This window comes from Aethalodelphis obliquidens, unplaced genomic scaffold (assembly GCF_003676395.1).
Source record: "Aethalodelphis obliquidens isolate GAN/ISIS:26980383/991018 unplaced genomic scaffold, ASM367639v1 scaffold42, whole genome shotgun sequence".
NCBI classification, from domain to species: domain Eukaryota; kingdom Metazoa; phylum Chordata; class Mammalia; order Artiodactyla; family Delphinidae; genus Aethalodelphis; species Aethalodelphis obliquidens.
Genome location: NW_020837986.1, coordinates 16,137,155 through 16,163,880, shown reverse-complemented (window position 1 = coordinate 16,163,880; position 26,726 = coordinate 16,137,155). Strand labels below are relative to the sequence as shown.

Here is a 26,726-nt window from a genome sequence, read left to right as displayed (position 1 = left end):
TTTTGCTACTCAAAGTGTAGCCCATAAACCAGCATCAGCCTCGTCTTGTTATATATGCAGAATCTCAGGCCCCAACTCAGACCAGCTGAAACAGAACCTGCATCATAATAGGATCCCGAGGTAATTCATGTGTACATTATAGCTTCAGGAGTGCTTTAAGGCAGCTGGTCTTCCCCATTCCAATCCAGAATCTCTTGCTTCTGGGAGCACTTTTATTGATGAGAGTGTGACATGTCCCTTAGGTGAGTTGAGAACCACTGTCTAATGGCATACAGCAGGGGTCAGCAATCTACGGTCCATGAGCCAATCTGGTCTGCTGATTGCAAATGAGGTTTTACGGAAACACTGCCATGCACATTTGCTTATGGGGTGTTTATGGCTGCTTTTGTGCTATAACAGCAGTGCTAAGTAGTTGCAAATAGAGACCGTATGGCATGCAAAGCCAAAAATATTTACTTTGCAGAGAATGTTTGCTCTTGCTGTACATTATAATTACCTGGGAGGGGGAGCTGGGGGACTTAAAAAAAATACCATTGCCTGTTTTTGTTTTTTTTCCCCCCTAAACACAACCCAAGTGACTCTAACATGCAGGATGGGTTGAGAATGACTAGGGTATGAGTAAAGGGCCAGAGACCCACCTCCTTAACCACCCACATGCTTTGCAAGGGGATTAACCATTTGTTGGTAAATCCACAAGGAGTCAAGCATCCTGTATTCTGTAGGTCACATAGATCCTTCATCCTGAAAGAGCTCAGCTCCAACTTACCTTAAACTCCTCCTCTAATCCATTGTTGCTGGACCCTGGGATTTTGTTGTAAATTTTCTGCAGATGTGTTTCTAGAGAGGTGACTTCCAGTTCTGTATCTCCATAGAGATAATGCTCCAGAAGGGCTTGGTATATGAAGACGTACTGCATCTGAAATGCAGATGATGCCCGAGTTCCCAGTTATACACATGGTCCTGGTGGTGCCAGAGCACTCCCTCCCACTCCCATTTCACTTCAGTCCACTTCTTCAATCCTAGCAGAGATAAAATGATTCACTCTTGTCCCAATTCAGGGAGGCAGGACTCAAAAGGCATGAGTCCCTCTGGGGGTGCTTAAACTTGGGAGGGAGGGTCCTACTCTGGTACCCTCCTGGAGAGAAGGACAATTCCAACTCCTGCTCATTCAGAGAGCACAGACTAGATAGACTGAGGGGTTGTCAAATTCTGGTGACACACAAAACCTGTGCCAGCCCCCCTCCCCTCCCAGTGCTGTGCCCTTTGAACTCCATGCCCTAACCACAGAGCTGATCTCACTGCTGCTCCTGGACCTGGCTAAGCTGCATCACAACTCTGTGGCAATGGCTCCCTTGGCTGCCCACATACCTACTTCCCTCAGGACCTGTTCCATATCCTTACAGTCTAGTGCAAATGACATCTGCCCCACCTTCCAGATTCCCCTAGGCACAGCCTCCTCTGTGCTCCATAGTTCTTTTAATACGTAATTTATAAGCGCCCTTCATCACACTGTATGATGACCATTTACAATAACCTGGGAGGCTGAGTAATCCATGAGGCTGTTTTGGTCCTGGAATGTTTTGGTCCTGGAATGCCCCCTACCCACAAACCACTCACGTCTGTTTGCACCATCTGGCAGCGCTGTGCCCGGATCCGGCTTACAAAGCCATAAACGTCCACCTTCCGCTCTGTATGCATCATGTCCAGCATGGCATCAATGACGACAAAGGTTCCTGTACGCCCTACACCCGCACTGTAGCCAGAGAGCAGGAGTATTACTGGGATGGCTAGCATGTCTTGTGGGAACACCCAGGGAGGGGGCAGCACAGGGTAGGGCTCTTTCTTCAAGGCTTTAAATTCTAATTCTGTATGGGGTAGAGCTAATTCTGTATGGACTCTCACGGAGCCAACAACTCCACTGTACCCTGAACTCCCTACCTCTAGTTATCAGGACCAGAGAACCCTGACACTTAGAATGGTCTGAAGATTCCAAGTACACAAGGCAGCACTCAACCTAGCTTCTTGGCTTCATAGCAGTGGTCACCCCACCCCCAATCTTGGAGGATTGCCCTTCCCTCTTTCCTCAAGTGCTTTCCCACCCAGCACCTAGTTTTCTTGAGGAGTCTCTCTGGATGCTGCCCTGGCGCCCCAAGAGCTCATCTGCTCTGTGCCAGCCTCCTCAGCCAGGGCCCCTGTGCCTTCCCTGCTCTCAGCATGGGAGCAGAATGTGACATGAGTGGGGAGCCAAGGGTCAGGCCACACTGACCTGCAGTGTACCACAATGGCCCCTGCATACTGCGGGTTACAGGCCTTCACCTTCTTGAGGAACTTGAGCATACCAATCGGGGTGAAAGGCACCCCAAAGTCTGGCCAGCTGGTAAAGTGGAACTGAGTGATGAGGCGCTGTGGCTTTCTGTTGGTCACGTCGCCCACCTGTGAATTGAAGAGATCCCTGTGTGTTGGCCCTGATACCCTGGGGTAGGGCAGCACCAGGGGAAGGAGGGTGAGGCTTAGGGGCCAGGGCCAGCTGTGGCTATCACTGACAATGGGAAAGTGAGAGGATTAAACTTCCCAAGCAAGTTTTAACCATGGACAGAGAACCTTCCCAGAAACCCCATGGGGTAGGCAGGCTGTTACTATTATTCACAGCCTACAGATGTGAAATGTGAAACTCAGAAAAGTTAAATGACCTGGTCTAGGTCCCAGGATTAGTAAAAGGCAAGGTCAGAACTAAAATGCAGGTCTCCTGAGTCTTGGTAAGCCCTCTTTTCATAGCACCACAGTGCCCTCAGCTAAAGGCAACCTTTGCTCAAGCCTCCAGGGTCACCCTGGAGGGTCAGGAGCAGGGCCACCACATCCTTGATGTCAGGAGCCTTTGGGGTAAGAAAGGAGGAGAGGTAAGTCAAGTACCAGAAGATACTGGTGCAATACCTCCTGATGCACTTGGTTCATACCTAAGATGACCAAACTCCATCTCAGTAATACTTTTTCTCCCAGCCATGAAGTCATGAAAATGTTCCCCCCTTAGCTTTGACGGAAAGAAAAAAACAAGAAAAAAAAAAAAAGAAAAATCCCCTGGGAGCCCAGAACTCTGATTTCAGAGTTCGAACATTTTGCACACTCAGCAATTCCTGACCACTCTGAGTAAGATGGGGATGACTCAGCCTGTTCTGCCCTCTTAATGGTCAGCAGATTCTAAATGAGAACCAAGAAAGGAGGTAGGAGACAGTACCTGTTGAATGCAGAACTTCCGCACTGTGTAGTCCACCAGTACGGTCACATCCTCTACTGACACACGGATATTCCCATAGGTCCAGCAGCCTTGGTCTGGCCAGTACTGGGCGCACTTACACTGGAAAGAAACAGACATGCACCCCCCTGACCTGAGACCTCCCGCCCACAACAGGTGCAAAGGGCCCTAAAGAAAAGGACCACAAAAGCCCAGACTAAAATCCTCAGAAAGCCCTATGGCCTCTTCTCTCACCTCAGTCAGCTACAGACTTATTTAACTGTTCCTTTTTTTTTTTGCCATGCCATGCGGCTTGCAGGATCTCAGCTCCCTGACCAGAGACTGAACCCAGGCCACAGCAGTGCCCAGAATCCTAACCACCAGGCCACCAAGGAACTCCCTAACTGTTCTTTTTTTAAGCTCCTCAGCTTCTATCCTGTTTAGCACAATCTCTTAACTTATGCAGAGCCCCAGCAGCCCTATACTTCTCACTCTTTCCCACCTCTAGTCTCTCAGTTCAGGGCAAATCGGAAGCCATTTTACCTACAAAATCTGTACTTCCACAATATCCTAGGTCATGCTCTAGGGGTAAGTCTGTCTGATCCCCTGGAATGAGCAACCTGCTATGAAGGAGTTCACCAGGGTGGATTGATGCAGACTGTAAAACCTGCCACGAGAGGCCCAAGGCCTTCTCTGGTTGACTAGGTCTTGGACAGCTCCCAAGAGCCAGAGGTAGGGTTGGAGAAAATGAACCTAAAGCCCAGCCCTAAAGCTATCCGTCCTAAGCCAATCAATACATCCAACAGCCCAGTGTGGGTATCAGGTTGACTCTAGGGCCATCCTGGAGAGAGACTATCCCGAATTGGGATTCCTCTCTGGGGCCTGATCCAGGACTCAGGACTGGTGTTGGCTGTGGTCCAGTGATGGAGCTGACCAGGCATGGACTTGGCAGTCACAGAAAGAAAAGAACCAGTCAGAAGGCTGCCTGAAGGATCAGTTCAGGGGCTCACATTTCCTTGTGCCCTGCAGGGTCTCAGTTCATACGGCTCCCTCTGCTATCTCAGGAGGAGGAACAAAACAAAAACAAAAACAAAAAAACCAGGGGAGTGAGGGACTAGAGAAGCCAGGGGAGAAAAGCCCCACTGTGACTTTTCCTTGTCTAATGGCCCAAGTCTTTCTTCCATGATGTTTTGGATCTTAGGTGAGCTGTTTGGTCACCAACACAGGGTGTGCCCTAGGTATACCTCTGAGTTCATCGGAGGCTTCCAGGCCACAGGAAAGTGTAGTAGGCACATTGGCCTGGGTCCTGTCTGGATGAATGACAGGCACAGAAGCCACAAAGGGTGGAAAGCCTAGGCTCAAACACAGAACTCCAGCAAAGCAGTCCCTCTGTTGGTCATGCCTGTATCAGGGGCCATTCTATCTAATTTCTCCACTCACCTCCTTTCTCTCCTTCAGATTGGTCACCATGACAATGGTGGCTGTGTTTTGTTCCCAGATCATCCTCCAGAAATCATTCACCGTTTCTTCTTTTGGTCCTATAGTAGCCAAGAGCAAAGATGAGAACACACACCAAGAGGAAGAAAGATGCTGGGAAACTGGGAACGTTCATTCCTGACTTTTGGAAGCCTGTGCCCACATGCCCCCAGCTAAATATATCATCCATCTACCCATCCACCTACCTACTAACTGAACACTTCCTGTGTATCCACCATGTATGTGCCAGGCACTTCACTAGGGAGTGAAGTGGGGATGTGAGGTTCTTAAAATAAAAAGAGAACACATGAACAATGTTTCCCAAGGATGCTATAGTTGAGGATTAGAAATCACGACCCCTACAGAATACCTAGGTTATGGGCGAGATAGTGAGCTATGTGCTTTATATCTCATTTACTCCTTCTTACCATGCTCTGAGGTGGGTGTCATTAACCAGAGAGTTGGGTAAATTGCTTAGGCTGAAATTTAAAATTTACATCCCACACAGCCTTTTCCAGAAAGTCACTAGAAGGGCACAAAGAATAAGAAAAAAGTGGGATCTAACACAGGAGAGAGACTAACAGAATTTCCAGGGTGTTGGTAAAGGGAAGGCTCAGGATAATTTCTCTGCCAGAGGCTAGATCAATCCAGAATGGAACTGAAGGAAAAAGGTTCTAGAAGGACCCCAAGATAAAAAAATAAACTAAAAAAATTAAACCTCATGTATCTGAGGGTACTGAGAGGAAATATATACTTCTAGCAAAGAGTTTAAAAGAAAAAAAATCAGTGCTAGGTATATAAAGAACTAAGTGAATAAGGAAAAAAGGCAATTATTAACTCTTGGGAAAGAGGGAAACCAAAAACTGTACCAAAAAATTATATAATATTATGTGCTTAAGCTGTGAATAATATTGGCATAGTAATAAGAATGTAAATAACAAGTATTATCTTCACCACAAATTGTGATTTAACTCCACTAGGAGAATGGGGAAAAGGGACATGTCTGTCTGAGTGAGAGGTAGTTTGTAAGAGGATTAAATAAGTTATCTATAATAAGAAAAAGTCAACAGATAAAAATGGCTGCTTTAGACTAAAAAAGTTTAGACGAAAGGGGGGAGAACTTTGTTTTTATAGACCTTGTAATACCTTTTGACTTTCTTAAAATTTGTATTCCCTTTGGTAAAAAGAAAAATATTAAAAAGAAAAACAAATAATGACAGAAGTGGACACATAGCGGAAAGATGTACAGAGGTGGAATTATTTCACTGCCTGGCAAGGTCAGGAAATATCTCCTGGAGGAGATGACATTTGAGCCATATGTTAGGACAGATAAAGTAGATGGGAGTCTAGAAAGGAGGCATAGGGAGAAGAGGTACTCCAGGCAGAGGTGCAGGGGGCTAGCAGCAAGTAAGAGCATGAGACATCCAGGGACTGTAAGGAGTTCAGTGAGGTCACTGTGTAGGGTGTGTAGAAGGTAGAAGATGAAGCTAGAAAGATAGGTGAGGTACCAGGATCTAAAGGGATGGAGGCCAGGCTAAGGAAGGCTTGTTTTACAGATAATGAAAAATCATTCTAGGATTTTCATGAGAGTCTGACAAAAATTTTGCATTAAGAAAGGCCATTCTGGTGGAAGGAATCCAAGGAGCAAAGCTAGGATCCAGAGGGATCAGTCAGTAGGCTGCTGCAACAGAGCTGGAAGAAGAGATGAGAGTAAGGAAGTGTGTCAGAGAAGGCAGATTTTGGAGAGAGAAACAAGAGGACTAGTCATATGTAAAGCAAGGGACAGGTAGGAGATCTGGATGACCCCAAATCTGGTTTGGTTGATTAGGTAGATTACATTCCAGTCATCATGAATATAGATTACATTCCAGTCTCTTAAGAACAGAGGAGAAAAAGCAGCTTTGGGGCGAGGAAGAGTCACGTTTCAGTTCCTGATGTTGAATCTAGAGTCTGTGGGGGTATTCAAGCGGAAGAGAACAAAAAAATGTGGCTCTGGAGCTCAAGAGAGGCAGCAGCCAGTCAAACAGAGGTGGGTATTAGATGAGGTCTCTCAAAGAGGATACAGAGGGGGAGGAGCAAAGAAGGGGTCAAACACAGAACGCTGGGGATCTTCAAGCATTATTCAAGTTCAGACAGAACAAAAAGCCCAGGAGGCAGAAGGATGGACAGAAATATGCCATGAAAGACAAGAATGGAGTTTCAAGGGAAGTAGTCATCCACAGTATTGAAGAGAAACTATACTTAAGGGGCAGAAAGAAGAATAAGAGCTAGAGAAACAATATTTTGAAAAGTGAGAAAAATCAAGAGAACTGAATGGCAGGAAATAACAGGAGGGTTTCAAGGAGTGTGAAGTACTGTGGAGAAGTTCAAGAGGGAGGGAGTCTGAGAAAAGGCTAACAGGGAAATCAAAGGTGAACTTAATTTAAGAACTATTTTAGCATCAACAAGGCCCCATGACAAACAAAGAGAGGATGAGATTATATGTGGTTGTTGGTGCCAAAATCATCACTGAGTAGGTGGTAGCTGAGGTGGGCCTTGAAGGGTGGACCTGAACTGACAGATGGCTACAGAGGGAGGGAAAGTGGGGTCCAGTTAGGCAAGGGCCAGGTCCTGGTGGGAGACTACAAGGGCAAGGAAGATCTAAGACTTCTGACCACCTCTGCCTCATGTTACCTCTATCCCTATTTTATCACGATCACAGTACTGTCCAACAGAACTTTCTGTGATGATGGAAATGTTTCATATCTGCACTAATATGGTAGCCTCTAGCCACATGTAGCTATTGAGCCTTAAAATGTGACTAGCGTGCAGGCTTCCCTGGTGGCGCAGTGGTTGAAAGTCTGCCTGCCGATGCAGGGGAACGGGTTTGTGCCCCAGTCCGGGAAGATCCCACATGCCGTGGAGCGGCTGGGCCCGTGAGCCATGGCCGTTGAGCCTGCGTGTCTGGAGACTGTGCTCCGCAACGGGAGAGGCCACAACAGTGAGAGGCCCGCGTACCAAAAAAAAAAAAAAAGTGACTAGTGTGATTGAAGAACTGGATTTAAAATTTTATTTTATTTTATTATTTTTTGGCCTCGCCACATGGCTTGCGGGGTCTTAGTTCCACACCCAGGGATTGAGCCCTGGGCCCTCAGCAGTGAAAGCACAGAGTCCTAACCACTGGACCACCAGGGAGCTCCCCCCAATTTTATTTTAAATAGCCACATGTGGTCAGTGGCTACCGTATTGAACATGATAGACACTTACCAAAGTTCCTGTTTATTTTGCTATAAATTATCCTCTACCAACTAAAGGCTCCAAAAAGGCAGAGACCATATTCTGTTTTATTCCCCTACATATCCCCATCACCTAGGCCAGTGCCTGGCACATAATATTAATAAATGGTCAATAAATATTTGTTGAGTGATTAAATAAATGGGCTTTGATGGACCATAATAACATCAATTACTTTTTAGTGCTGCAAACATCAAGATTTTTATTTTGCTAGGATCCCAAAGGTGAGGACACTTGTTAGAACTTCAGGCTATGGAAACGTGTGCAGAGCATGTATAGGACCATGGCATTGGGTCCCTGCTCTGAGGGTTCTTAGACCACTTATCTGTGTATAATAGTGGAGCTCAGGCCCATGAGTGGGAGGAGGAGATGAGTCAGCCTGGACCAGTGAGGTGGCCAATCCTCTTTGGAGACTAAATCCAAATTCAAATTCTGAGCAGCCTGGTTTGAACTTAAGTTTCCCAAATGACCCCAAGACAGAGAACCTCATTAGACTGTGTTGTATGTGTGTGTATAGCCTTCTCCAGTATTTTTTATGCACATATATAAAAGAATTTCTTTCAAAGGATCCCTGGACACTAAGTCATCAAGATGAAGGCCCTTAGTTATAAACCTGCAAGGTAGATTATATTTTTTTCAGGTGGTAATAATTACAGAAAAGCTAATATATCTGAGTAATCTATTAGCATTTGGAAGAAAAATCCCAAATCCATTCATGGTTAAGCCTAAGAGTAAAAAATTATCTTACTTTACCTTGTGCAGCAATGAATTTGTTCTTTTCTTGGTAGCCCTGGGGGTGGGGTGGGAGAGTAGAGGAGAAACAGAAAGTGAAAACCCAAAAATGGATAGGAATGAAATTCTCCAGACTCCCAACCAGTTTACAAAGCCTTCCTTGTGAAAAGGTCCAGGCAATTAACAAGGATTTCCATTCTAGAAATTTTAATGGGATTAGCTTTGGATAGCAGGAAGCAAAGATTACATGGTCTAGGCAGTCTTCTTAAAGTGAATTATTAGCAAACATTAGTATAAGAACATCCAAATAACAACTCCTAGGCTAGACCCTGTTCTGATGCTCTCTTAGTTGCTGACAATCTGGGTCTTGGTGTTACTGGGTAGGAACCCTCCAAGTCAGAAGCATGTGAGGCTGGGCCCACACGAGGAAGGAAAAAGGGTTATTTTCTTGCTGATGCTGTACCCAGGTGCAAAAGTTTTCCGGGAATAGCCCATGGGTATGGTGTAACAGCTCCCAGTGTTTGACAAGAGGGTTCTCCATTACAGGAAGTGGGAGACAAAGAAGTCAAGGAGCCTGGGGACGTCACTTAATAGATAAGGAGCCTCTGAAAAACTGACACTGGCAGTAACTTTCTTTACTGTTTAGTCATACATCTTTTCAACCTCATTGTTTAAATATAGTGTTCACTTGAGACGTCCCAGGTAAGTGAAAAATCATTTGACTTAAGGATTGTAAATCACCTTCTGCCTCTCTCAGACAGCACTAAGATGGGCAATGAGGGAGGCAACTTCATGGATGGGATACCATACCAAGGTGATGATGTGAAATACTAGTCTGCAAGGCAGTGGCAGAATAAAGGAGGGGGCCGAGTCTGAGAAGCCGCTTCCTATTCCAGCTCAAACAAGGGCAGGGCAGGGTTGCTTCCCAGCACTGGAGAAAGCTTTAGGCCTCAATATGGACATGTTTAGAGTTAACAATAAGAAGCTTGTTAAAATTTTTATTAAGAGGAATTCTCCAAAAGTTTTTAACCACTAGAAGATGGAAACTGATAAAGCCTTAATTCAGGATGCTGCATTCTGCCTATAGCACTAAACTTGTAATTAAAACTGAGAAGCTCTTTGAGTATGTTACGCCGTATAATACGCTTGCTTCAGGAGAAGCTGCGGCCAAGTTCTCACTGGAGCATGTGGGTCATGAATAGCTTAAAAGCACTGTTGGAAGGCCCAGCCCCAAAGTGCTTCCCGCTCCATCTTTACCAGTAGTGTGTTATATATCCCCCATGAAAACATGCCTACATAGTGATATGCTGACATTGCTCAACCAATCAGGAATAACTAGAATGAGGCAAAACTACTGATTCCTTGTGTTATGTTCAAGGGAAAGATGAAATGTGGCTCCCTGGTTCCTGAGACATCTTTGGATTCTGAAAGTCAAATGCCAAGTTGGCTCTAGGTGGCACTACATTCCTACCAGTTTAAAAACAAAAACAAAACACTTCCAAAGCCCCTCTATACCCTTAGACACCTCAAGGTGAGAGAGGAAGCTGGTCCTCCTAAGACTCCAGGAGGGAAGCCCAGTTGGCATCTGTACTGTCTATTTCATCTTCTCCTGTTACCAATGTCAGGTTCACTTTCAGACCTTTGTATTCTCCAAACCACAGAACCCATCCCCCGTGCCTACTGCCACCACTCTGTGGTGCCTGACACCACCTCTCTTCAAGATACATGTGTGATCTTGGTTCTGTGTGCAAAAAGGGCTTGGTAAATGATTGTCAGGGGGTGGGAATGGGGAGTAACTGTATATGGACAAGAAGCTTCTTTCTGGGGTGAGCAAAAAGTTCTAAAACTAAGAGGCAATAGCTAAAAGGTACAGCGTTTCTCTTCTGAGGTGATGAAAATGTTCTAAAATTGGTCATAGTTGCACGTATCTGTGAATATACTGAAAACCACTGAATTGTAAATTTTAAGTGGGTGAAAATTATGGTATGTAAATTGCATCAATAAAGCCACTAACAAAGTTCTAAAACAATTATAGTGATGACAGCATAACTTGGTAAACTTACTAAAAATCACTGAATTCTACATTTTAAATGTTTGAATTTCTGTTATATAAACTGTACCTCAATCATGTTGGGAGGAAAAAAGGGTTTCGTAAGTGTAACTGGCAGCTCACAACAAATGGCCACAATTTGTTTCAGCAAAGGTTATTGCCTGCCCCTATACTCCAAGCCCTAAGGACATCTGCTCCTTCTTTCCCACTGGATCTCTCATCTGCACTCAACCCTGTTGACCACCTAACACTTCTCCATGCTTTACTCTTTGCCCTCTGAGGTGCTCTTCTCTCCTGGTCTCCTTCTGTCTCACTAATGAGCACCTCTTGCCCAGTGTGCCTTGGCTGAGGTTTGTGGGCTCCAGGGCCCACTCTTTCTCTAATGACTTCAAAGGCCATGGCTTTGGAATCTCTCCCCTGAGCTCAGATTAATGATGCCCAACTATGCTGGATATATCCACATGGATTACCCTATACTCTTTTTTTTTTTTTTTTTTAAACAAGAAAGGTATAGGTTGTTTTTTTCCCCCATAATTAAATTTGCACAGCATCTCCCCAAGCGTAAGTATTACAAAAGAATGTAAAAAAATCACATTTTACACATTTACACAATGTGTATAAAAAAATCACATGTCTTCAGCATTTAGCTCAAATCTCACCATCTTCAAAAACTAGATCTCTTGCAAAACTCATCAGCTAAAAGTTCTATCAAAGCACTGCGAAGATGGCCTTTGCTAGCCCATGGCAATCCTTCTCCCATTTTCCCTTGCGAGTTAGGGCTGAATAGCAGAGTGAGGCTCAGATTGTGGACGTGAGGTGGGGAGGGACACAAGGGCTAAGTTTCCCCAGTACAAGATGGCATCTAAAGCTTGATGGGAGAGAAGAACTGGAGAGACTGGAGGAAAGGGTCCAGGCCCTGTATTCAGTCAGAGTCACTGCTGGAAGAGGAGGAATGCTTGCCATGCTTATGGTGTTTCTGCTTCTTTTTATGAGCGTTCTTCATTTTCTTCTGCATCTTCTTGTCCATTACCATTCCTGGTCCTACCATGCCAGGAGCCAACGCCAGGGTCAGGTGGTGGGTATGGAGGGGGGTAGGGACCTGAGGGTTGGCATCCTGGATACCCTAGCTGTGGCATAGATGACAAGGCCCACCAGGGGGAAAAGCTGGATTCCCCTGGGGTGCTCCTGGGGGAGTGGGAAAGGGGTCTGGAGGAAAGGTCGGGTTGGCAGGTGGTAGATGAGCAGGATTGCAACCTCCAGGGTACCCGACGTTAGAGGGCTGTGGATATGGCCCTGGCTGCCCAGCACTGGGTTTCCACATGTTCGGGTGTTTCCTCCAGCCCAGAAATGGAGAAAGAAGGAAACTCCACCCTAAATACACTCTACAGAGTATCACCCTATACTCTCTCATATATTAGTCAATCACCATATCCTGCTAAATTCTACCTCCAAAGTGGTTTTTACTTTGATGCATCTTCTCCAACCCTTCTACCCTCACCATTTGTAGCATGCTACTGTAACAGCCCTCAATCGGCCCTTCCTAAATCCATGTTGCACACGGTAACCCGAGTGATCAATATACAAATGTGTCTATCGCTCCTTGTCTTTAACACCTTTCAATGTTATCCCATTGCCTAGAAATCAAAACTCTTAGCTGGGGACTTCCCTGGTGGCGCAGTGGTTAAGAATCTGCCTGCCAATGCAGGGGACACGGGTTCAAGCCCTGGTCTGGGAAGATCCCACATGCTGCGGAGCAACTAAACCTGTGTGCCACAACTACTGAGCCTGTGCTCTAGAGCCCACAAGCCACAGCGGCTGAGCCTGTGTGCCACAACTGCTGAAGCCTGCACACCTAGAGCCCGTGCTCCGCAACAAGAGAAGCCACCGCGATGAGAAGCCCACGCATCACAACAAAGAGTAGCCCCTGCTTGCCACAACTAGAAAAAGTCCACGCGCAGCAACGAAGACCCAACGCAGCCAAAAATAAATAAAAAACAAAAACAAAAACTCTAAGCTGTACTGAAAATTTGTAGATACTGTAAGGTGACTCAATCAGCACCCAGCCCCACCCACTTCTAGCTTGACTTTCTTTCTATAGAGGCTGAAAAACTAAAAGCTAAATTCACTAGACTCTCTTGCAGCTCAGTTCTGCCTAAGAACCCAGTTTCTTCCTAGCAGTCCCACATAAGACTTGGGATAGAAGTGAGCAATGTGAGATGGTGACTGTGCTAGGAAGATCTGGTCTTTGGGCAAGCATGGCAGCGGAAGCATTGAGTTCTTCTGTAGCACCTCTGCAGGGGTTTCACTACGAGAGTCATACGGGGTAGTTGGGTACATCTACGGCTGCTCTGTTCCTGGTGACTCTCCCACAGATTCTGTAAGTTACCCACTATCTTATAATAAACCCCTTCCTGTTGAAAAGAATAGACAGAAAGTGGACTCTTGTCATCTTCAACCAAGAACCCCAACAGACACACTTGACATTCAATGCCTTCTAAGATCGAGTTCCTACCAATCCCCCAAGCCTCATCTCCCATGACTTCCCATCTTATATCTTATAACTAAGACTACTGTTTCCAGTCTCTGACTTTGTTCATACTTCTCTTTTTGCTTTGAAGTTTCTGCCCATCTTTCTTCTCTTGAATTCAGACCTACCCTTCAATATTCAGCTCTACTGGCTCATCAGGTTGGCTGAATGTTTCTTTCTCTAAGTCCCAAAGACTCTGGGAATACCTCCTTCACACATGTTGCACACTAAAGGTTATGATCTACCTGTAGGTAGATCACACTAGGGACCATATCTTATCTCTGTAACCTTGGAGCGTACCCCCAGTGCTTACCACACAGCAGGTGATCAAAAAATTTTGACTGAATTTAATAAACCTAAATCTTCTTTAATCCCTGACTCTTACTAATGGTTAACCATAAGCTTTTTCCTGCTTTTCTATTTTCACTGAGTTCATAAGTACCTCCAATTTAACCCTCTTCATCTAAACTTTCATATTACCTATTAATAACCTCCAATAACCATCAAGCCTTTATAGGATGCCCTATTGTGAGCTCCAACTAAGCATGGACAAAGGAGAAGGCTTGTTTCCTTCTAGTGCCTTGCTTATCATGACCATGAATAGACCCATCTTACTTGCTTACCAGCCTTAACATCCAACTTACTTTTGTCTGTCTTCACCTTCAATGTGGGAAGGAGTCAAACTGGTTACGGTGACAGACACTGCTGGTCACTAACTGAAAAGCTATTCCTTCCCTTTCTTTCTTGCCATCAAAACCATGCTTTTGTTCAGACATTTACCTTTCATTGGCTTGGAAGGTGGTCATTCCTCAGCCCCAGAAGGGTAAATCATGATAATTCTCAGCACCCTAGCCAGTGACTGGAGAGAGGGTGTAAGCATGTGATCCAATCCTGGCCTGCGGGCTCTGAAGGGCACTGTACCAGAGAGGCTTCTGAGAAAGGTCATGCCCCTAATAAAAAGAAAAGCATAGGGCTTCCCTGGTGGCACAGTGGTTGAGAGTCCACCTGCTGATGCAGGGGACGTGGGTTCGTGCCCCGGTCCGGGAAGATCCCACATGCCGTGGAGCGGCTGCACCCGTGAGCCATGGCCGCTGAGCCTGCGCGTCTGGAGCCTGTGCTCCGCAACGAGAGAGGCCACAGCAGTGAGAGGCCCGCGTACCACAAAAAAAAAAAAAAAAAAAGAAAAGCGTATGCAGAAATTCTCCACCTCCTCCTCCTCCTCTATGTTGTGTTTATAAGAAACGTTTGGAACTGCTGTAGCCGTCTTGTGAGCAAGAGACAATGCCAATAGGCTGAAGATATGAGTAGAAAGATGGAAACACCTGGTTTCTTAAGGATGTCACTGAGTCACAGACTCAGCCCACCCCAAAACTGCTATACACCTGCCTTCGGATTAAATGAGAAGTAAATGTTCCTGTGTAGACCACTTCTAGCTGAGTATTCTGTTACCTGCAGATGGAAACATTCTGATATTGCTATACTCTTCCATATAATGTTAAACTCAACCTGTTCCTCCCAACCACTTCATCATAATCTTTGATCTAAATCCTGGGACTCTTAGCTGGTTACTAACCTTTTTCCATTTTCCTTATCTACTACATCAATCATTTCTACCAGGGTTCCTTTCCTTCTAACTATAAACATATGACCATCACTAAGAAACATATACAGGAATTTCAGCAAATCCATACTCGTGAGGGTGCCTGCACTACTCCATTTCTGAAGTCCATCTGATAGCCTATTTTTTAGCCACGGCCCCTTGTTCTTCCATCTTTCTCCTTTTCCTATCCCAAGACTGCTCTTTCAATTTCTTGAGACCTAGTCCTTGATCCCTTCCTTTCTCTACTGAACCTGAAGCCCTCGGCTGACTACTTGAAGCAACAACTGACTTCCCTAGCCCTTTTGTCTGAGTACCACATGTTTTCTGCATATCACCAATCCTAGGGTACAACTGGAGAAAATCACACAACTGAGGCCCCTATATATCAAAGATTTCCATCTTAGGTAGTTCCTCGGTGCAGCTAAACATGCTTTTTTCATGCCCTTTTCAGTATTCTTTCTTACTGACTTCAGTACTCTCATGTCACAGTCCCATCCTCCCTTTTCAGCAGATAACCTTGACTTTACTTCTTAGAAAAAACAGACGAGTTCCCTCAGCTTGATTTATTCACACCTACAAACCACCTCTATCTATTCTATATTCCTTTACCATCAGTCTCAGAGGAAAAAACATCCTTTCTTATGTTCAACGCTAATCTCTCCATGAGTATTCTTTTAAAAAAAATTGTGGTAAGGGACTTCCCTGGCGGTCCAGTGGTTAAGAATCCGCCTTCCAATGCAGGGGACGTGGGTTTGATCCCTGGTTGGGGAACTAAGATCCCACATGCTGTGGGCCAACTAAGCCTGCACACCTCAACTAGACAGCCTGCGTGCTGCAAACTATAGAGCCCATGTGCTCTGGAGCCTGCGCGCCACAACTAGAGAGAAGTCTGTGTGCCACAACTAGAGAGAAGCCTGTGCGCCACAACTAGAGAGAAGCCCTCGCACCATAACGAAGTTTCCCACATGCCGCAACTAAGATCCGATGCAGCCAAAAAAAAAAAAAAAAAAATTGTGGTAAAATATACGTAACATAAAACTGATCATTTCAGCCATTTTTAAGTGTACAGGTCTGTGGCATTAAGTTTATTCACATTGTTGGGCAACCATCACCACCATCCATCTCTAAAACTTCTGCATCTTCCTCAGCTAAAACTCTGTACCCATTAAATGATAATTCCCTTCTCCTCCCTCCCTCTAGCCCCTGGCAACCACCGTTCTACCTTCTGTTTTAATATATTTGACTACTCTAGGTACCTCATATAAGTGGAATTATACAATATTTATTGTTTTGTGACTGGCTTATTTCACTTACCATAATGTCTTTGAAATTCATCCATGTTATAGCATGTGTCAGAATTTCTTCCCCTTTTAAGGCTAAATAATATTCCATTGCATGTATATGCCACATTTTACCTATTCATTCTTCCACTGATGGAACCTGGGTTGCTACCACCTTTTGGCTATTGTGATTAATGCTGCTATGATCATGGGTGTACAAATTCCATCAGTATTCTCTTCATGCTTCAGTAGTCAGGCTTGCTCTCTCTAGCTCCTTGCTTGCTCTCTCTCTTCCTTTCAAACTCTCTCTTTACTGGTTCCCTCCCGTCAGCCTATAAAACATACTCAAGTCTCGCACACCATCTCTATAAACATTCTCTAAATCACCCCTAAAAACCTTTCAGTTTCAGCTCTTCTCTGAATTCATAGTAGACATGACTAACCAGACTTACCCAGAGTCAGATATTCTAGTCCTGTTTGGAGGACAAGGTGTGCTTTTGTTCTTAGTTATCTGAATAAGCTCAATAAAGGATTCACTGACTCTTACAGAAAAGTATACATTTAGGTTCAGATTTCTGCATGGGAAAATTTTGGGAATGATGACAGGTAAACATAAGAATACATTTTAAACTGTCTGATCTTTAAAAAAATTTTTTCAGTCTTTTAAAAAAATCAGACTCCTCCGGGAAAAACTGAAATGACAAATATTCCTTCTAACATGCAGCTGAGAAGGAATCAAGGAAATAATGAGAAAAGCTCAAGTTCCTTACATTGATGAATGAAGCATTGATGTAATCAGAATCTGGAACTCCTTCAACTGGTGTCAGATGGACTCTAGAATGGTCATCTAGAAAAAAATATTTTTTTTTTCAATTAAATTCAATTTTATTTTTCACTGGTCCCAATGCAACCAGGCCAGTTGTGACATCTATGACTATGTGTAGAGAGACACACAAGTATAAAGTTGTCACTGCAGCACTATTTATAACAGCAAAAATTCAGACACATCTCAACCATCATTAGGGGACTAAGTTAAATAAATTAAGATATATCCATAATATGGAATAGTAAGCAGTTGATAAAAAGGAAAGTGAACACTTCTGTTTCTTGACAATTACCAGTACATATATCGGTATATATATATACCAATACACCAATACATTTCTCTATATTATAGTCATTTCAGGCATATAGCATTATAGTTCAACATCTGTAATAACTATAGTGATCACCACCACAAGTCTAGCTACCATCCACCACCATACAGTAGGACCCCCCCACCAATCCATTTCACCCACCTCCAACCCCCTTCCCCTCTGGTAACCAACAATCTGTTCTCTGTATCTATGAGTTTGTGTTTGTTTTGTTGTTTTGTTTTGTTTTTTTAGATTCCACATGAGTGAAATCATATGGTATTTATCTTTCTCCATCTGACTTATTTTCCAATATATATTGGGAAAAAAAAGAAAAAAGAGCAATGTATACAGCATACCAGTTATACTAAAAATATATAATATATATACATGCATTTATACACAAATAAGACATAAGTATCTGTAAATGCCTAGTACAGTGGTCTTTAATATATTATGCACCCAAAACTGCACCAGGAATTATTTAAAGGATGAGTTTTTAAAAAAAGCAATTATAAAAGATAAAGCGGGGCTTCCCTGGTGGCGCAGTGGTTGAGAGTCCACCTGCCGATGCAAGGCACACGGGATCGTGCCCCGGTCCGGGAAGATCCCACATGCTGCGGAGCGGCTGCGCCCGTGAGCCATGGCCGCTGGGCCTGCGCGTCCGGAGCCTGTGCTCCGCAACGGGAGAGGCCACAACAGTGAGAGGCCCGCGTACCACAAAAAAAAAAAAAAAGCAAAGTTCAAACATTTTGCTCTCACATCCCACTAGATTATGCATATTCCATTCTGGAGACCACTAACCTAGAAAAATGTCTGTTAGGTTATAGATAAACTGATTAGCAATGGCTAACTCTGGGAAGGAGTTACGAAGAGAACTCTGAATTGGAATTTCTTTGCAATGAGCAACAAAAAACCCCCACAACAACCATGCACTTGCTGTCTGGTCTTAGTGAAACTGCTCTCCTTAACTTCCCAGAAACTTTAGGCCTGCCTTAAAAAACCTGGTCAAGCACCCCTACTGACTTTATGAGCACCTGGGGTTGCCTGGGGAGCCATAAAGGCTCTTTCAGTCCAAAGGCTTGACTCTATTCTTATTACCAGCCTTCCTATGATCAATTACAAGATTCTTTCCATCCTCAGAAAATCTGGCTACAGATGCAGTTTCAGGTTACATCCCAAGAAACCCTACAAACACTCACAAGGCAAGATGTTTACATATCGATTTTTTTCCTTGTTCTCCTCCTTGGAGGCAGCTTCACAGGTGGCCTGGATAGGACAAGCAGGGAGAGCCTGAAAGGTTAAGAGAAATTACAGAAGTTATTAAAAGGGATAAACACCAAACATGTAAACTGCTGCACCATACTCTGACCTGGCAGCAAGTTCTACCTTTTCTTAGGGGGGAAAAGATGTGCCCAGGTGAATACTTGCACCTAATACAGAGAGTGCACCTCTCTTCTAAATAGCTTCTAAGCTCCTTAGAGTTTGAATGCCCAGAGGGCAGAATGCCTTTCCTGTTACTGTAAGCACTGCATGCTCTTTATATGATTACTATGTGGTTAGGAGCATGTTACAATGCTGGGTCAAAATGGACCACCCCAGTATATGGGACTGGGGACACAACTGAAAGGATGGGCCATTTATCCCCATGCTGACCACCATGCAAAGCTGGAGATGTATCTCAGAGTAAACCACACAGGAGGGGTCTGGATGGTCAGTTGAGTTAGGAGCCTGACAAGGGGGTATGGCAGCCCAGCCTCTAGCATCATGTGGTAAGGAAGCAAGGACAGGTGAGTGGGTGAGAGGGCATTCACATGGATGCAGCAGTTAGGAAGCAGAGGACTTGGATGAGGTAACACTGAATCTGCAGCAGTTTTGGAGCAAATGTAAATCAGCTAGCACTGGGAGGTATGTGGGTAAGTATAAATAGTTTGACATGAGATAGTCTGGATTGTATGAACTTGAGCAAATCGGCCAAAGTTTCCCATAAAATTGGGAAAATAATACCTGCTACATAAGGAGTAAATAAGATAATCTCATGTTTGGCATAGAATAAAGCATTCAATAAATTCGTTTTATAGGAGTAGGAAGCTAAACTTTATTATTTGAATTGTTTTCTTCTGTGTTCTATATATTCAAAACTAAGAAAGCAAAAAGAGAAATAGTTTAAAATTACAACCTAGACAACCTTCCTGATAAGTGATTTGGAAATATGTCTTAAAGCTTTAAAAATATTCATACCCTTTGACCTAGGAAATCTGGATTCTAGCCTAAATAAATAAAAATCTCTATGTTCAAATTATTTACTTCATCATTATTTAGAATGACCCCAAACTGAAAACAACCTTAGTATTCAGCAGTAGGAGAACAGTTAAGTAAATTATGGTTCATGTATTACTTTTCATTCATTCCTTCAACAAACATATAATGTGTACCTATTAGGTACCGAGTTAGGTACAGAGCAAACAGTGGTGAATCAAATCATATACACAGTTCTTGCTCTCATGAACAATGCAAACGTGTGGGTGAAAGACAGATATTAAATAAATAAAACAAGTAAATATAAAATTACATACCATGATAAATGCAATGAGAGAACAGGTTATTAGAGAAAGTATCAGAAAGCCCAAGGAATACCCCAATTATTAAGGGTAGGTTTACCCTTAATAAGGGTAGGTCTCTATGAGGAAGGATGAGTATGGAAAAGAGTATTCCAGGCAAAGAACAGCATGTATGATGACCCAGAGGCAGGAGAAGGCTTGGTTTGTGTGAGGAAATAAAGTGTCAGTGAGGGTGTTATGTATAAAATGTTGCTGGTGGAGATGGCAAGAGGAAGTGGGAGGAGATGAGTTTTTTGACAAGGTTGGTCACATATTTCTACATAGGTCCTTGAATAGGAAGTTTGAATTTTACTTTAAGTGCACGAGGAAACCATTCAAGGTTTTTATAAACTGCAATCCACTTTACCTGTTAAAGAATCACTCTGGCTGCTACATGGAAAATGGGCTGGGAGGAAGGCAAGTACAGAATGTGGAAAGATGATGGTACAAGGAAATAGATGCCTTTGAGATATATTATGAAGTCAGAATGACTAGATTTAGAGATGGAATGGACAAAAGTTGGGGAGAGAAAGAGACAGGAATGAAGGATGACTCTCAGGTTTCTAGCTTGGATAAAAATAATAAAAAAGATTAAGTAAAGGAAATGCCAGCCTAAAAGGAACCAATTTCGCCAGAAAGAAACAAGAGTTTTAAGAAGGAGCAAATATACTTCCTAGGAGCCAGCAAGATAGTGGGAGGAGAAATTAAAGTGAAATACCCCAAGATAACCGGAGTCAAGGTCTCATAGTCCATCTACCTTCACTTATTCAAGAGATTTTCTTTTCAGAGTTAAAACCCTGGAGGTTCTGCCTGTTATTTTACTAAGAAAGCCAATTTCTTTAGACCCACTGCTGTCAATACATAAAGGGGAAAAAGGAGTTTCCTGGACCGGAAGATTGGAATTTCCCAGTTCACCCACAGTTTGCCTTCTCTTCACCCAGATAGGCTAGATTTCCACCTTGATGCAGGGCAGGATGAGATACAAGTTTTTAAAAGCCCTCAAGACTAATCCTGAGGCATTACTTTTCCTCTACATCCCTTGTCTAAAATGATGTAGAACAGATGTAGTGATAACAAGATTCTTGAAAATAGTCCTCAGGGTCAGTAATGACAATGACCACATCTCAAAGTCCTGTCAGCACCCCTAGCTCCCCCAGTCATGATGAAGAAAAATTAGGTCTCCAGGTAGGCTGAGGCTCCTAAAAGGAAAGTTAGGAAGAAACAGGAGTCACTGTTTGACAAGAGAAAATAAAAGATTTGCTTTAGAGAACACTGTACTAGATGCAAAATATCAGATTAAAGAGCTTAGGTCAAGGATGAAAACAAGGGGAATCCTACTTTTAGCTTCTACTCTGAAAAACCCAGCCTTGAGAGCTGGGCAGAAGCAGCTGAACCAGAAGGCTCTAAGATGTTAAATTCTCCACAAACAGTAGGTGGCATCAAAGACCACTTCATCCCTTGCTTAGGCCTTTACTGGAAGCAAGACTGTCATTTTTTAAAAAGTGTCAGCTAAAAAAATTTTTTTTTCAATTTTTACAATTATTTTTTTAAAAAGTAAGTTCTTATAAGTTTAACCTGTAAGTTCTCTTTGGGCCCTTCCTCATCATGTCCTTTTCCTTCTCCTCTCACAAGTAAACTTGGAATTTTGTATTTATTATCCCCTTATTTGTATCCATATATTCTGTATCCTTAAAAAAAAATATTTTTATTGTTCAGTCTATTTTTTGATAAAAATGCAATGATAAATGGTGACTTGCTTTTGTTGCCCAACATTATGTTCTGAAGATTCCACTCAGGTTGTTCCATGTAGCCAAAGTTCATTCATTTTAACTACTTTGTAGTCCTCCATTTTTAGACCATACCAACATTTATTTATCCATTCTACTACTGGTGAATATTTGGGTTGTTTACAGTTAACCGTCCCGCTTTGAGCACTAACTGTATGTGTTTCCTCATGCACATTTGCAAGAGTTTCAGGTATGACTATCTTTAACCTTACCAGATGAGGCCAAATTGTTTTTCATAGTAGCTGTACCAATTTACACTCCCACCAGCAATGTAAAGTATTCCAGTTATTCCGTATCCTTGTCAACATTTGCTACGGTCAGACTTTAAATGTATCAAATGTAGGTTTAATTTATATTTCTCTGATTATTAATGAGGTTCACCATCATTTCATAGTTTACTGGTCAACAGGGTTTCCTCTTCTGTGAAGAACCTAGTTGAGTGTTTCCCCATCTTTCTACTGGATTATTTATCTTCTTACTACTTTGTAGAAGTTCTTTATGTGTTCTGGAAACTCATTCTTTATCAGTTATAAGTGTTACAAGTATTTTTTACCAAGTTTTTGGCCTGCCCCTTCATTTTCTTTATATTATTTATTTATGAACAAAAGTTTTGCATTTTAATGTAGTCAAGTTGATCAATCTTTCCCTTTATAAACATTTTAAGTCTTAAGAACACCTTCTTATGTGAGATCATAGTATATTTTCCTACATTATTGTCTCTATATTTTTTCCTTTAAATTTCAGTGTTTACATCAACTGGGACTGATTTTTGGTATGAGACAGGAATTCAATTTCATTTATTCCCATGGGGTTACCCAATTGTCTGAGCTCTATTTATTGTAAAGACCATCTTCTACCCCAGCAAAACTACAACAGCATTTGTCACAAATAGGTTTCCCTTTACATATGAATCTGCTTCTGGGTTCTCTATTTTATTCCGCTGGTCAATCTATTCCAGTGCCAATACAAAACTGTCTTAATTACTAAACTTTATAATGACTCTTTATACTGGTAAGGCGGGTCTCCTCACCTTGTTCTTCTTCTTCAGGAATGTCTTGGCTATTCTTGAATCTTTTCTCCTCCATATTAATTTTAGAATCAGCTTGTCAAGTTCCACAAAAAACCTGTTGGGATTTTTATTGGAATTGCATTGAATCTATATATCAGTTTGGGGAGAATTGACAACTTTACAATACTGAGCCTTCTAATCCATTGATCCTATTTCTTTCACTAATTTAGGTTTTTTTCTTTAATGTTTTCAACCATTTTTATAATTTTCTCCAAAGAGTTTGTAAATATTTTACTAAATTTATTCCTAGGTACTTCACATTTTGGATGCTATTGTAAATGGCATCTTTTAAAAATTATTAGATTTTCTGATTGTGGCTTATAAACAGAAAATGCATTCATTTTTATGCTGTTTTTGTATTTATCAACCCTGTTAAAATAACATTAATTCTAATAATTTATTTGATGAGTCTTTGGATTTCTCTGGGACAATAATCTCCTCTGTGAAAAAAACTGATTTTTGTCTCTTCCTTTCCAATCCGTAATACCTTTCATTTCTTTTCTTGCCTTACTGTGTTAACATCTCCAGTATAGTACTGAATCTCATTCACTTTAAAGTTTGAATCCCCTTCCAAATACTTTGGCCACAGTCACCAGTGCCTGAACACTCTGCTGTGATGGGGAGCCTACTACTTTCCAAGGCAGTTCCCCTGATCTTGGAACAGTTCTGTTTAGAAGGACTTAAAACCCAGATACACAATTTGTTTTCCCCTTGTACTGACTAGTGTAAAACCCAGGAGGTCAGCTGGTACCTTCTCTGCCCCTTGGAAATCCTGAACTCCCAATTCCCTGGACTGTTGAATTCTAAAGCCCTTGACATAGGTACTGATAATTTCCATAGGCCTTTGGCTCTGATATATTTATCTGGAGACAACTCATCAATGCAGAGACTATTCTGCCTCTGATTCACTCAGATGCCACACAGTTCTGTCACCAAATTACACATAAATGCTTCTTTACCTGGAAATCCAAGAATTAAGCTGTCTCTACTAAAGATGCAGGGTCCTGCGTGGGTTAAGGGGTTTCACATTTCACAATTCACAGATTATGACCGCCTCACAGCCTCTAGTTCTTTCCCTAGCTGTCTCCTATCCCCTTCATCTCAGAAGCTAACTAAAGTCTATTTATTTATTTATTAAACCTTAAACATGTTTTAGGGACCTCAATAAGTGGCTTTTCAAAGTGTTTCTTTTAAACAAATTCAGTGCTTCCTTCTGAGACAAATGCTGGTCAGTAAAATGTTCCAGCTTATAACTTTAGGACAAAAGTTCCATTACCCACAACTTTCAACCAGTGGGGTTTCATAGAAATGTTACACACTCCCCATTTAGTCTGTCAGATATCCGAAAACAGCTGTCATTTCCTATGCTTATTGTTTCTTCAGCTGTTCACCCCCACAGTCCAGTTTTTCCTCCAAAACAACTTCCCATTTAATGATATTCCTTTTCACAGAGACCTGACCACAAGACTCTTGGCACAGTTCAAGCTGGGGACACCAACTCTATTCTATATGCCATCTATACATTAAAGCATAATGGATACTACGCTAAAGCTAATAAGCTTGAATAGCTTTGTTTACTATATTAAAAAAACTTTTAAAAGTTTTTTTCTCTTCTTCTTTTTGGCTGCACTGCGAGGCACGCAGATCTCAGCTCCCCAAACAGGGATCAAACCTGCACCCCCTGCAGTGGAAGCATGGAGTGTTAACCACTGGACCACCAGGGAAGCCCCTTTTAAGTTTTTAATGTCTGCTTTTAAAAATGTTATTTAAAAATATGCTTGTTGTAAAAGAAAGTCAAATAATTCAGTAGAAAGTGGAAGTTCCCTATCATGTCTCTCCTGTCTTCTACCCGTCCTTGTAGGCAACCACTGCTCAGTTCACAGTATTCCTCCAGACTTAAAAAAAAAAAAAAAAAAAAAAAAGGCATTAACACACTCAAATGCAGACATACATAGATTTTTTTTAAAAAAGGGGATTATACCATGTAAAGTCCCCTGGAATATGTTTTTTCCCATATTTTTCTATGTCAACACATTTATTTTAATGACAGTACAGAATTTCATAATAGATGCAAGAAATTATTTAGCCATTCTGCTATTTGATAGATAAATATTTTCCACTTTATTTTCTTTGCTATTATAAGTAATGCTACAATGAACATCCTTGTACAAATATATATTTTGTTTTCTGATAGAGTCCCATAAGTTAGGTCAGAGAGCATAAGCATTTAAAATTTGGTTGATACTGCCAAATCATCCTTCCAATGCTGTATCAATTTAAACTTCCCCTACCTGTGTGTAAGAGTTTCTTTATCCCCATACCCCTACCCATACTTGATATCAATCTTATAAAATTTTAAAATCTAACAGGCCCAAAATAATGGTTAGTTTTAATCTGGATATCCGGATTACTAAATATAGTTGAGCTTCTTTTCCTATGATTATAGACCATTTGTTTTTCACCTCTGAACTGCCAATTTTTCTCCTGCAATGTTTACTTTTTTCTCACAGGTTTGGAGAAGCTCTATATATTATGGAAAATTCTCTGTCTACCTGTGGCAAATAGTTTCTCCCAGTTGGCCACTTCCTTATGGTGTTATTTTTCAGAGATGCTTAACATCTTAATATATTTATTCTTTCAATCTATTCTATTCTAGCTTCTGAATCTTGTGTTTTGCTTAGAAAGGCCTTCCTCACCCCATGATTACAAGAATATTATTCTATGATAGTGGACACAAATTAGTGTATTTGTCCTATGTGTTAACTCTCCTCTTTCCTGCCAGGGCTGACCGATGCAAGCACAGTCACACCTGACCTACATTTGCTACCAACTAGTTCTCTTTTCCAGGATTTTGAAACCCAGGAAGAAGCAGAGGCTTCCCTAGAGGGCCCAGACCCACCAGAATAGGACCTGCTCTGTCCAAAGGCTGGTAGTCTATCTCATCTTTTGATTCTGCCAGCTTCCCCACTTCTTTGCTTGAGTTGACTTCTCTTGTTTTTAAGTAAAAGACCTTAACTCACTTAGCAGTTAGTAACAGAGAGTGGGGTTGTAGATGAGATACTGATGGGGAAAATACGGGTGATGTGAACCTGATTACCGAGTTCAGATGAAGGCAAAGGAACTGTCAACCAACTTGCATTATGGGAAAGCGCAAGCCACTCATACCTCACAACTGTAAAACAGTTACTTCATATTGGCTTGCAATCACCTGGGACATGCTCTAGCTGATGGTAAAGGAGTTGGGGGAGGGGGAGTGCCAATTAAAAGGACATGAGAAATGCTGAAACCAAGGAATAGGATTATTTCTGACAATTTTAGATAGTAAAACAAGAAAAGGCCCAGCTCCAAAATCAAATACTTATCTCCAAAGACAGCACAAAATTCAGGGCCCTTCTATGACTGTGCTATATGTATTTTGCTGAACCAAAAGTTAAAGTTTCAGAATTTTGCTGGTTGTTAAATGTTAATGCCAATGGAATTCACATCTCTCCTTGGCTGGTCATGTGAAAGACACGGCTTTAAAGTGAGATAATTGAAATGATGCAGAAAGGAAACAGAGGAGTTGGGGAAAGCCAACTTCTAAAAATCTCTATTGTGCTCTCTACTGCATCCTGCTTTCATGATGAAAACTGCCTCACAACCCAGCTCTCATTGCTCATGGATAATCAGGATGCAAGCATAACACGATCTGGAGGGTAAAATACATAAAGAAGGTAGAAAAGCAAAGAACTAACACCCAGAAGAAACTGCAGGAATTCACTGAGTTGGATCACCAAAAACCATAGGAATAGCTGTTGATATACATTTTGAGGATGTTAGACCAAGGAGGGGTCTAATTCTAATTTTTGAATACGGCTAGATTTCTAGTTATGGTACGGTTATCTGAACTTCTGCAGTTAGCGTAACCGCTCAGGGAACTGGCCACGGTTCTAATGGTGGGGTGGTCAGTAGGAACCTGGACAGAATGCTG

At 42.3% G+C, this 26,726-nt stretch overlaps 1 protein-coding gene and 1 pseudogene across 6 annotated transcripts in view; both read right to left on the bottom strand.

Annotated features, from left to right (window-relative positions):
• The window catches only part of PTPRA (protein tyrosine phosphatase receptor type A), a 185,440-nt gene that overhangs the window by 16,416 nt on the left and 142,298 nt on the right, over positions 1-26,726 (bottom strand). For 5 of the 6 annotated variants that reach the window (XM_027078747.1, XM_027078749.1, XM_027078748.1 and 2 more), the window contains 8 exons: positions 18,503-18,593; positions 16,938-17,014; positions 8,732-8,768; positions 4,670-4,767; positions 3,233-3,352; positions 2,267-2,433; positions 1,618-1,753; positions 767-916 (listed from right to left, as the gene is read on the bottom strand). In XM_027078747.1, coding sequence (XP_026934548.1) covers positions 767-916; positions 1,618-1,753; positions 2,267-2,433; positions 3,233-3,352; positions 4,670-4,767; positions 8,732-8,768; positions 16,938-17,014; positions 18,503-18,593 — 876 coding nt within the window. Of the gene's footprint in view, positions 1-766; positions 917-1,617; positions 1,754-2,266; positions 2,434-3,232; positions 3,353-4,669; positions 4,768-8,731; positions 8,769-16,937; positions 17,015-18,502; positions 18,594-22,717; positions 22,764-26,726 lie in introns of those variants that run through there. The other variant, XM_027078752.1, reaches the window with a different exon arrangement.
• Positions 8,775-12,514, bottom strand: LOC113605419 (proline-rich protein 13 pseudogene; annotated as a pseudogene).